We start from the raw sequence: 12,766 nt of genomic DNA, 5'->3' as shown, positions 1-12,766 counted from the left end.
CCCCCAGAAAGTTTTTTTTAAAAAAAATCCATTCTTAGGACATGGGTGTCACTGACTGGCCAGCATTTATTGTTCGTCTCTAGTTACCCTTGAAACTGAGGGCAGTTGAGAGTCAACCACATTGTGGCGGCTCTTGTGTCACATGTAGGCCAGATCAGGCAACGATGGCAGATTTCCTTCCCTGAAGATTAGTGATCATATCAAATATTCAGTATAACAGTGAGAAACTTGGGTCGAAGACCCGTGTTTAACCTAAATAAAGGGAATTACAATGAAATAGGATAGAGTTAGCTAAAGTGGACTGGGCAGATATATTAGCAGGAAAGAAAGCAAGCAAGCAGCGGCAGACATTTAAGGAGGTAATTCATGACTTTCAGCAAAAATAGATTTCAGTGAGGAAAGATTCTGACAGAGTGATAAACCAACCATGGTTAACCAAGGAAGCTAAAGAGGGTAATAAGTTGAAAGAAAAAGCATAAGGAGGCAAAAGTCAGGGATAGCCCCAAAGACTGAGATAAATTCAGAATCCAGCAAAGGAGGACTAAAAAGATAATAAGGAGAAACTATAAGGGCAAGCTAGAAAGGAATATAAAACTGACAATAAGAACTTCTTTAAATTTATGAAAAGGAAGAGAAGGGGTCGAAGTGAACATAGGCCCCTCAGAAAATGAATCTGGGAAATAAGGAAATGGCAGAGGAGCTAAACAGATATTTTCTATCAGTCTTTATGATGGAAGATCCTTCAAACATCCCAATAATACTAAAGAATACGGGGGAGGAATTAAGAACCATCACTATAGAAGTAGTATTAGACAAACTAATAGGACTAAAGGCAGATAGGTCCTCTGACCCTGATGGCCTGCATCCTAAGATCCTAAAAGAAATAACTACAGAGATAGTAGAAAATCCTTGTATTCTGGAGAAATACCAGAGGATTGGAAAACTAGCAATTTGACACTCCACTTAAAGGCAGGAAGACAAAAAGCAGGTAACTACAGGCCAATTAGCCTAACATCTATTGTTGGAAAACTGTTGGAACCAATTATTAATGAAATAACAGCAGCACGTTTGGAAAAATAATCTAATCAGGCAGAGTCAGCATTGCTTCATGAATGGAAAATCGTGTCTGACCAATTTATTCGCGTTTTTTGAGAAATCGCAACCGGAGTGGATCAAAGGGAACCAGTAGATGTGTTGTACTTCCAGAAGGCATTCGACAAAGTATCTTATGACTTAAGAGCCCATGATGTTGGAAGCAGTATACTACAAGCATGGATAAAGAAATAGCTAATGGACAGGAAACTGCGAGTGCAGATAAGAGGTTTTTTCTCAGGTTGGCGGCCAGAGGGCATAGTCTCAAAATAAAGGGGCACCAATTTAAGACTGAGATGAGGAGAAATTTCTTCTGCGAGTCTTTGGAACCCTTTGCCACAGAATATATATATGTAATATATATTATATGTAGGCAGAAATAGATAGATTTTAGATCAGTAAGGGAATCAAGCAGGGAAAGGGTAGGAAAAAGGATGAGAGGAATGTTGGATCAGCCATGATCCTATTGAATGGCGGATCAGGCTTGAGGGGCCGAATGGCCTACTCCTGTTCCTATTTCATATGGTCCAGTTATGTACACATACTACATATGACCCAAAATCTTTCATCTGTGGTAAAGTGGAGAACCAAAATCAGGAAAGATCCAATCTTCTGAATAATTTCTCCAGAACACGACTAAAACTTGAAGAATGGCAGCTAGATAGGCCAAATGGCTCAAGAACCCATAGGTTCAATGACTTTGTTTTGATAAAGACCGCAGCAAGTCTGTGTAGCAGAATTAGCATGACCACAATGCCTCCAGTGGCGAGGGATAAATCAAAGTGACTGGAAAAGTACATGGAAGGGGAGAGGAAAAGAACTAGTTGTTGAAATTATGTATTTGTATTAATTCTTATGGACTTAGTGAATGCTGCTGTATTAATATATTTATGTATTCAGTGGAAGTCTCAAGGCCCTTGCAAGGGAAGCAGGCAGTGATCTTATACAGGTCTATAAATAATATGGGGCACAGATCAGCTAGATATAGTCAACACCTTTTCCCAAAGGTAGGGGAGTCTAAAACTAGAGGGCAGAGGTTTAAGGTGAGAGGGGAGAGATACAAAAGTGTCCAGAGGGGCAATTTTTTCACACGAAGGTGGTGAGTGTCTGGAACAAGCTGCCAGAGGTAGTAGTAGAGACTGGTACAATTTTATCTTTTAAAAAGCATTTAGATAGTTACATGGGTACGATGGGTATAGAAGGATATGGGCCAAATGCAGGCAATTGTGATTAGTTTAGGGTTTTTTTTTTAAATGGCGGCATGGACAAGTTGGGCTGAAGGGCCTGTTTCCATGCTGTAAACCTCTATGACTGTGACTCTATTTGAATTCTTTTTGCTTCAAGTTTCAACTTCATCTTTTTCAACTCAAACATTCTTTCCTGTTCTTTATCTTCTGCCAGGGCCTTCCTCTCCTTTTCTCTTTCTTCTGACTCCAGCCTTTTAAGTTCATACTGGGCGACATGGTAGCACAGTGGTTAGCACTGCTACTTCACAGCTCCAGGGACCTGGGTTCGATTCCCAGCTTGGGTCACTGTCTGTGTGGAGTTTGCACATTCTCCTCGCGTCTGCGTGGGTTTCCTCCGGGTGCTCCGGTTTCCTCCCACAGTCCAAAGATGTGCGGGTTAGGTTGATTGGCCATGCTAAAATTGCCCCTTAGTGTCCGAGGTAGGTTAGAGGGATTAGCGGGTAAATATGTAGGGATATGGGGGTAGGGCCTGGGTGGGATTGTGGTTGGTGCAGACTCGATGGGCCAAATGGCCTCTTTCTGCACTGTAGGGTTTCTATGATCTATGATTTTCTAACTCCCGTTGCCTCATTTACAATTTAATATTTTCTAACTCCACTGCACTTGACTATTTCTCTGATATACTGAAATGCTTGGCTAACTCAGTTACAATTTCAGCTTTATTATCCTGAGGTAAACCCAAATTTTAGCCTATTTGCTAATTCTACAAGTGTCTTTTTTTTTCTGTCTTTCTTGGCAAATTTGGGAAGCATCCTCAAACCCCAGAACCTGTAGCAATGTTAAGAGCCATTTTCCCACTTTTGACTGACATCAAGCAACTGAAATTAAACAGATTTTCCACTTCTCACTTAAGGTTTATTTAAAGATCTAGAACTGTTCAAATCCCAGACCCAAACCCCCAATCTGTTATAAAGCAGAGATTGATCACCCCCTCTGAGAACTAACGCCGAGACACCCAAAGAGGAGTACCTCACTCTATAATCTGTAAAAAGTGTGTGAAGTGATGCACCCTGCTCTTCAGCAACTTCGTGGTTAAATAAATATCCCTGATACGCTCTAAAATCAACACTGAACAATTTATTTATCTAACAGTGAGCAAATTAACTAAACTATTAACAAACCAAATAAATCCCTTCGATTAACTATTCCCAAATAAAACTAGATTCTAATGGTATGCAGCTCAAATAAATACAATTCCCACTCAACAAAATAGAATTTCATCACTAAATTACAGCTAGGTTTTGTCTCTTCTGGAATATTCTGGGCCTTCTAAGTTGATTGTTCTGTCTGGAACTTCTTTGGTACCTTTGCTTTCTAGATGGTGCTTTCTCCAAGATATAGATGAAGTTACGAGACCCAGCGATTCTGTCTCTCTCAAGAGCCGAGTGCTGAGAGCTGAGCGCTCTGGCAAGTGACAGTTGCTCTCCCCTCTTTATCTCACTGTCCCCTTCTTTTATACCCGTGATGACATCAATATTTCCCACAATAGGATTGGTCTCGGTTGTCAAAACCATCAGATTTAAATTTAATAGGTTTTTGCCATCCAAGTGCCCGATTCAAATTGATTGGCTAAATTCAAAAGACAGTTGTCTTGGTAAAAACTGCTGCCTGGCCTTTCGATACTAATATTTCTTTTGGACTCTATGTAGTTGTATTTTAAATCTTAAACACAGAAAAAGCACCACCTTTTAACGTGAGCACTCAATGTTTTCTCACTGAGCATTTTACAATTTTACAAACACCAAACTCTAACTTCCTACCTCCCAATCTATAATTACTCTTCCCAATTTTGCCACAATAGTGACTGACATTGATTATTTTCATGTTGAACTTGATGGGGATGTTCAATTTTGGGGGGGGGAGAAAATGTTATGTATTTGTATTAATTCTTATTGGCTTACTCAGTTCTGCAGTATTCACCGGAAGTGATGCCAGAAGTCCCTAGCATGGGAAACAGGCAGAGATGTAGCCATGTAAGAGAACGCACACCTGCAAATAAAGCTCCATTGTTTTTAACCCTCCATGTTCCCAACCATCATTCTCCAATATACAACAGCAGTGTCCATCACAAGAATGGGGAGGACGCCAGGGAGGAAATAATAGAACCTCTGATAGTAATTAAAAAGCATGATCTCCAAGATTGTAATCACCTGATTACTACCACAGCTACATATTAATTATCATAAGTAACAAAGGCTCCAAGATTCCTCCAAATCACTATTTTCAAGTCATCTGTAGTGAGGGGGAAAATATAAACAGATCAAGGAAGATTGTAGCAAAAAACAATTGCGTGATAATGGGAGTGGGTAAACAATCGCATAAGAGTTCAATACAGGAAAAGTGTGAAGTCATCTACATTGAATCCAAGCAAGAAAATATTGGAATATGTGGGTTAGACTAAAGGTAACCCAAGTTCAAAATACTGCACTAACTGACCAGAGAAAACGTCATACTTCTCAAAATACCTGTTTAATTACATAAAAGAAAAAGGACAACATTTTCTCACCCACCACTCCAATTCCCATTTAATTTTCCTGAACAATTCTGTTGCCCAGCCTCATTTTGGAGAAACATTGTGTGTTAAAATATTGTCCATTGTTAACATAGTGTATTTAAGGGGATGTGGTAGCACAAGCTACAATACAACTGCACAAGGATAAAAGCCTTCTCATAGCTCATTCAAATAAACCATATGGAGCCTAGACATTAGATGTTAGGAATAACACTAAAGGACAATAACCATCAAGCAGGAACAACAATCCTAATAGGTCAGTAGCGTTAAAGCCAACTTTATTACCCCAACTGAGGAAATAATGATTGAATCGGTGACTTTTCACACCTACCACACATTTCACCAAGCAGTGCATTGATCTACTGAGTCTTTGATTGAGTTACAAATTTTGCAGATTTATTAAGCAGTGTGCAGCGAAAAAAAACGCTACACTTCTTTACACCTTACCTTTGGTGGGAGGAAGGCATTTTCATTCTTTAAAACAAATCTTCCCTCCCTATCATCCTTGTTCCAGTTTAATTGTACAACTAAAGGTTTTTCATCTTGGTCAAGTTTACGCTCCTCTATAAAATAAAATTTACATATTTTACAAAACAAAAGACAAACTACACATTCCAATGCTTCCTAAGTATTCATAACAAATGGTTTTAACACTTATGCATTTATAATCAAAAGAACCAATACAACAAAGCAAATGGCATATTTTTAAAGTACTTTTTGCCCCATCGTCTAACTTTACTTGATCTTCAATAACAAGCGCCGACTGAATGAGCTTTTTCTCTTGCTGTTATTCTCAGGCCTATTAAGCTAGCACAAAATAAATTTTGCTGGTCTTGTAAGACTTCCCACATTCTTTCAGGGGATATCCTTCACCACTAGATAGAGGTTGAAAATCCTCAGCAAATGGTTACCAACAAGGCATCATACGCTTTGAGGATAAACACCTCACCTTAGGACTTCACGACAATTGAAATCTCCCTCATTGATTTTTGTTGTTGCAGCGTTTAAAACCCTGGGAAACACGTGATATCGTATGACTCCTGATGAAAAGCACTTGGCAATAAGTAACTAAGTAGTAACTGCAAATTGTGAAAATTGTGACAGACGAATCTTGCACAAGTAAAAAGAGAATTGTAAGCCTTCACTGATATTTACTGGGCATATTTTAAAACTCAATTGCATGGTATTAACAGCAGAGGGCTCCACCCATCTTGGGAACGAATCAAATAATTTTAAAAATATTTTTTTCACATGGTGCAAGCATCGCTGGCAAGGCCAGCAGCATCTGTTGCACATCCATAATTGCCCTTAAACCAAGTGATTTGTAAACCATTTCCGAAGGCAGTTAAGAATCAACCACACTATTTGGACTGGAGTCACATGTAGGCCAGACCAGGTAAAAACACCAAACTTCCTTCTCTAAAGGGCATCAGTAAACCAGATAGGTTTTAATGACAATTGATGATAGTTTCATGGTCACCATTAAGACAGCAAATTTTGAATTCCAGGTTTTAATAATGGAATTTAAATTCCTCCAGCTGTTGATGGGATTTGAAACCCTGTCCCCCCCGCCCCTCTCACCCTGAGCATTAACCTCGCTTCTGGACTATTAGTTCACTGACAGCAGCACAGTGGCACAGTGGTCAACACTATTGCCTCTCACGCCAGGGATCCGGGTTCAATTCCAGCCTTGGGTGAGTGTGCGGGGGGAATTTGCACGTTCTCCCAAGGTCTGCATGGGTTTCTCTGGATGTTCTGGGTTTCTCCCACTGTTCAAAGACCTGTGGGTTAGGTGGATTAGCCGTGGTAAATGGGATATGGAGGAGGGGTAGGCCCAGGTTATGGGGATACAGAGAAGGGGTGGGGCCCTGGTAAGATGTTCTTTCAGAGAGTCGGTGCAGCCTCGATGGGCCAAATGGCCTCCTCCTATACTGTAGGGGTCCTATGAAATTACCACCATCTCCCCCAAATTTCTTAAATCGAAAAACTCACCACCACTAACATGCACTTCATAAAGTGAGTATCTAGGAGAGGACAGCATACGCATGTCTGGTCGGAACTTCTCTGCAAGAGTCTCTATGACATCTTGCGTTGTAGCAGTGCTGGACACTCTGATGCATTTTGTTGCAAAGTTCCCTGCTACTTTGTCTTGAAAATAAAATCGCATCACACCATGGAACTCCAGATCCTAGGAAATTAAAAGAAAAACTCAAGTTATAAAAAAAGTGCAAGTCACTAAAAAATATATCTGCAGAACCAGCAATTTGTAAATAAACTCAGGTTCTCTCGAGAAAAGGAATATTTGAAGAGGAAAGGAAGACTGATTTTCTTCCTCCCAATCTTCAGGCTAAGCAAGAATGGTACTGAGTTTTTCACAAGTGTCAGCTGGTGGTAAACCCACCCCTGGATCAATTTTAGATTGATTAACCTAGGCTGATGTTCATGCATGGTGTTATAGGGATTATATTCCACATTACATGTCAAGATGTGTTTTATTTACTGAGAATTTAAATACTGCAGCACTATGTAAAATAAAGCTGTTTCCCCAATTCTCCCGCAACCAACAATAGAAAAAGGTTAACTGGCCACTTGTCAGTTACTGGTACGGAATGTGTGTCACATGTTTTCCCATCATCCTGCTGTTTCTAAATTTATTTGGGAGTGAAGCACAAACATTTTGTATGAATGTGGGAAAGAGATACATATGTGATGACTTGCAGAAATGTTCAACAGAAGTTAGAGTATATGCTATTTCACAACAGTATAAAAGCAATGTAGGTTGTAACATCAATACTACAGTGACCCAGACAAGTTCCATTTTATTAAACTGTTCACCAAGGCTTTTTTACTGGTATTTTGGAGATTGAATTCCCCCAACTATGTTCTTTATTGTGAAATTATAAAAATAGGTAGCATTTTCATGTACATATTCCTTTACATAATCAAATTTTATCCCTCAACTGTTAGAGCTAAGTATGGTCACGAAATGCTGGACGCTATTAAAATGAATGATTTTACTTGTGTTAAAAAAACCTCCACGTATTTTGTAAACCATGTCTGGGCAACTATGGAAAGAACAGGAAACAGGGTATTCTTTGCAATTGATACAATTAGTACTTAGTGCTGAGAGCCAGGAAGTTTTTAGACATTGATGAGGAATTGAAGCAACAACAGTGAGAGAGACAACCATCCCCAGGAGCCAGTACATCCAGAGATTTGGGGCTGAAGGCTGCAGAAGAGAAGGGGAGTGGGGCAAAGTTCCCCAGGAAACAGCTCAGCTAGAGTTGAAGTGCTGAAGGAAAGAGCCAGTTTGTGCAAAAGATTGTTTTTTTTGCTGAACAGAAGACCATACCTGGTCACTTAAACTGTACAGTGTGGTACTCACTGACTAGATTTGACAGGTTTATGTTTGTTGTTTGGAAAAGGGGTCTCAGCGGAGTTTAGGATTATCGCAGAAACAGATACTTTTGGGTTTTCAGTCTTTCCAAAATGTTTATTGTTAATTTGCTGAAGTACTAAATTGTTCTTTGTAGTATTTTATCTTTGCTTTAATAAATACTCTATCTGTTGTTTAAAGAAAGAGGTTTGCATTTTCACTGCTTCCACAAACATGTCTCACTAATATCCAAAAGAAAATATACCATGGGAAACCAGAGTTTCAGGTTGGAACACTCGCACAACATCAGCAGGGTTTTGTAACAATAATTCTATTCGCTAACTCCAAAATCCTGAAACAGTTTTTCTGGAGTTAAGTACATGAGGTGGTACTAAGTTTTGGTACTAAGCTGCTAGATGATCCAATAATTTTGTACAACTGGTGTGTGACAGCAAGGGTGTGTTTATCATCAATATGGAGAGAAATTGAGGGATGGTGACATTGTCAGGAATTTACCAGTGAATTAATCCTACAAAGGAAGATATGGCTCTGACAGCACTCCAAGGGGCTTGGGAGGATCCTCCAGCTGATAAAAGAGCTAAGTTTCTAAAATATCTGCACAAACCAGGTTTCTATTTGCTCATTCCTGTGGTTAGATTCACCTTTATGTGATTGGTTTCTTGGGACACAGTGCCTCCACGCCCCACTACCACTTCTGCCTATGCACCTCAGCCTCTCATACCAATTTATAGTTAAACGTTAATTTAATCACAAGTAAGGCTTACATTAACACTGCAATTAAGTTAGTGAAATTCCCCTCGTCGCCACACTCTGGCGCCTGTTCGGGTCAATACACCTAACCAGAGAACCTAACCAGTTAGAGAACGTATGCATTCTAATCATGATGGCAACCACCTTTTCTTTTAATTGCTTTTTCAAAACATAATTCCTATTTTTAAGACTAAGAAAATAGTATTCCAGTTTAACATGCCACTTGAAGCAAAACGCAAAGACCTTTATTTCAATTGTTTAGTTAAAAACTGGAATTGATTTTCCAGCTTCTGTTCAAGTGTTTTCCAAAAGTATGGCATTACTTTTGGACAAAAAACTGTGGATGTCACAAGTGTCTGCATTTAGGAAATATTTTAATGTGCAATCAGTCCATTTCATTAGATTCAATGTACATTTTTCTGTTTTTTGTATGAAAATCAGTTTACCTGACACATTGAAATTATTTTACTATTTCCGTCAAATAATTTTAAGAAACTCTGAAGATGCTGGAGATAAACAACATTCTTGAAGTTAGTCTGGCTAAATTCTCCTAATACATTTAAGAAACTGCACTGGCTTGGATGTCAGGTTCTGAGCAAGAGTATCAAATCTAAAGACCGAAAGCTGGAAAGTCAATGGCTTATATTTCTTGTATTTTTAATCCCATAATGAATAATTTAAATACATGTGAAATGTGTTATATGTTTTTTGCTTGAAATCTTAATTCAGGCCAGACAGGCACTTTTCCTATCACCCATACAACTCCATAGTCACCAACAAAGTTTGATTTTTTTAAAAATTGGCTCTCCTCTGGACTCAGCTGCAAGGGAATCAAGAGTAATTGGGGGGGGGGGGGGGGGTTAAGAGGAACGGGATAAGGGAGGGGGGGGGGGGAAGGAAGGAAGGAAGGTGGTTTAAGAGGATTTAGTGAAATGGTGTGGTGACAATAATTTGTCTCTCAATGTCAGTAAAACAAAGGAGCTAGTCAACAACTTCAGGAAACAGTGGAGGACAATGCCCGTCTACATCAACAGTGATGAAGTGGAAATGGTCGGGAGCTTCAAATTTCTAGGTGTTCAGATCATCAGCAATCTGCCCTGCACCCTCTATGCCGACGCTACTGCTGAGAAAGCTCACCAACGCCTCTATTTTCTCAGAAGGCTAAAGAAATACGGCATGTGCACTCTGACTCTCACCAATTTTTTCAGATGCAACATAGAAAGCACCTTATCTGGTTTTATCACAGCTTGGGAGGGCTGCTGCTCTTACCAAGTCCTCAAGAAACTACAAAGGGTTGTGAACATAGACCAGTCTGTCACGGAAACCAACCTTCCATCGTTGACTCTGACTATACTTCCCGCTGCCTCAGGAAAGCAGCCAGCATAATCAAGGACCCCATGCACCGCGGACATACTCTCTGCCACCTTCTTTCATCGGGAAAAAGTCTGAAAACACATAACAGACTCAAGAACAGCTCCCCCCCTGTTGTCAGACTTTTGAATGGTCCTTTCATATATTAATGATCTTTCCTCTTCACCCCACCTGTAACTGCAACACTATATTCTGCACTCTATCCTTTTCCCCTATGTAGTTCATGAACGAATGTTTTGCCTATATAGCACACAACAATATTTTCCACTGTATCCCTGTATATGTGACAATAAATCAAATCCCCCCCCCCCTTAGCAGTTCATTAACAATTTGCAACTGTTTTTTGCATTTTTGACTCCACTTTCTCCACTTCAGTTTTGATATGCTAGCTTTATTTTGAGCCAACACTTGATAGCGAAATTACTGCAAAAAGCTAATATGAAAGTCATTAAAGCATCGACACTATTTAAATAATTTTCAGATTTGTCAGATATAAGGAGGGAATTTTGGAAAATTGTTTGTATTGCCAAAATAGCTGCAACTCAGGGTGCAATTGTGCCATTTTTAATGTTGATGCACCAAAATTAAGGGGGATTAGAATGATAAAGTACCTGGATAATCTGGGGCATGTGCTGGACTCTGCCACCACACCTAACACTTGATACAAGTCCTGACAATGAAGGTATATTTTGAAATGGTCAGAGAGTTTATTGCACCTCTTGGGGGTTAAAAAAAGACAAGATACCAGGCAGTTTCACTTGCTTTTCAACATTAAATGTTGACTAGCAATAAATGCAGGTTGTTAGTTGTTAGCAGTTGAACTGGCTCATGGATTCTTAAAATTGAAATGGAAATAGCTGCCATGAATCTGTGTATGGTTTTGTGGTTATGCAGATAGTTCTGAAATTAAATGCAAGTTGGATACAACGGGAAGGTGGCGCCTCTAATTCCCCTTTTCAAAAGCAGCTTTATTTCCACTCAATTACAATAGCTATTTTTTCAGTAACTGTTACACATTCACAATTAACAAACTAATAGAAATTGGAAGGTGCGGGGGGGGGGGGGCGGGGGGGGGGGGGGGGGGGCACAAGAATGAAGTGTAAAATTAACTTTTCCTAACCATTGACATCAGGACCAACTGTTGCAAATACAAACACTAAAGTTTTCAGAAAGTGGTGAGGAATCACATTCAATATTTCTTCCTAGACCATACAGATTTTGAATTGGGCCAGAGAAGAGCCACAGGCCTTTTTTAAAATTTGGTTCGTGCAAAACAAAGTATTCTGCCAAATTTAAAATTGACCAATTAAAAAAGATTCTCAGTAATAATCAGTGACTACCTCTTCAAGGCATAAAATTTGTTTAAAACTAGGAGGACTTATCTTACTATCTTACTATGGAAACAAGCTACAAATGTAATCATGAGCCATCAGAAAATTATGTTTGAAGATGTTGAGACACAGAATGACAAGGAAAAATAAATATATTGGGTAAAACATTAATCCAAACTTCATGCTCGAGGTGTCCAGATCACCAACAATGTGCCCTGGTCTCTCCACGCTGACACTGTAATTAAGAAAGCTCACCAACACCTCTACTTTCTCAGTAGGCTGAGGAAATTCGGCATGTCCGCTCCGACTCACCAACTTTTACAGGTGTATTATAGAAAACGTCCTTTCCGGACGTATCACAACTTGGGATGGCTCCTGTTCTGACGAAGACCACAAGAAACTACTAAGGGTTGTGAACGTAGTCCATTACGCAAACCAGCCTCCCACCCACTGATACTTTCCGCTGCCTCAGAAAAGTAGCCAGCATAATCAAGGACCCCACGCACTCCGGATATATATTCTTCCACCTTCTTCCGTCGGGAAAAAGATACAAAGGTCTGAGATCACATACCAACCGACTCTAGCAGATTCTTCCCTGCTGCCCGACTTTTGAATGGATCTACCATACATTAAGCTGATCTTTCGCTACACTCTAGCTGTGACTGTAACACTATATTTTCTGCACTCTCTCTTTTCCTTTTCCCCCCCATGTACTTTATGAACGATATGTTTTGTCTGTATGGTGTGCAAAACAATACTTTTCACTGTATCCCAATACATGTGATAATAAATCAAATCAAACTCATGAATTCAACAGGAAACAAAAACATCTCTGAGCAAAACAAAGCTAAATAGGCTCAAGGATTTGCATGCATTTTTTCTTTATTCACAAAATGTGGGCATTACTGGCAAAGCCAGCATTTATTTTGCCTATCCCAATTGCCCTCAGTAAGGTGGTGAGTGACATTCTTTAACCGCTGCAGATTATATGGTATTGGCACACCTGCAGTGTCATGGATTTTTTCATCCAGTGACAAGGAAGGAACAGCAATACATGTCCAATCTG

The 12,766-nt window shown here is 39.6% G+C and overlaps 1 protein-coding gene across 12 annotated transcripts in view; it reads right to left on the bottom strand.

The window, feature by feature from the left end:
- afdna (afadin, adherens junction formation factor a) overlaps window positions 1–12,766 on the bottom strand; it is a 220,900-nt gene that overhangs the window by 180,551 nt on the left and 27,583 nt on the right. For all 12 annotated transcript variants that reach the window (XR_013499669.1, XM_078230105.1, XM_078230109.1 and 9 more), the window contains exons 2-3: window positions 6,844–7,039; window positions 5,299–5,414 (exon numbers count right to left, since the gene is read on the bottom strand). Coding sequence is in view for 11 of the 12 variants with exons in the window: in XM_078230105.1 (XP_078086231.1) it covers window positions 5,299–5,414; window positions 6,844–7,039 (312 nt within the window). In the remaining variant the exon portion in view is untranslated. The remainder of the gene's footprint in view (window positions 1–5,298; window positions 5,415–6,843; window positions 7,040–12,766) is intronic.

Source organism: Mustelus asterias, chromosome 15 (genome assembly GCF_964213995.1).
Source record: "Mustelus asterias chromosome 15, sMusAst1.hap1.1, whole genome shotgun sequence".
NCBI lineage: Eukaryota > Metazoa > Chordata > Chondrichthyes > Carcharhiniformes > Triakidae > Mustelus > Mustelus asterias.
This window is presented reverse-complemented; position numbering and strand designations above follow the sequence as displayed.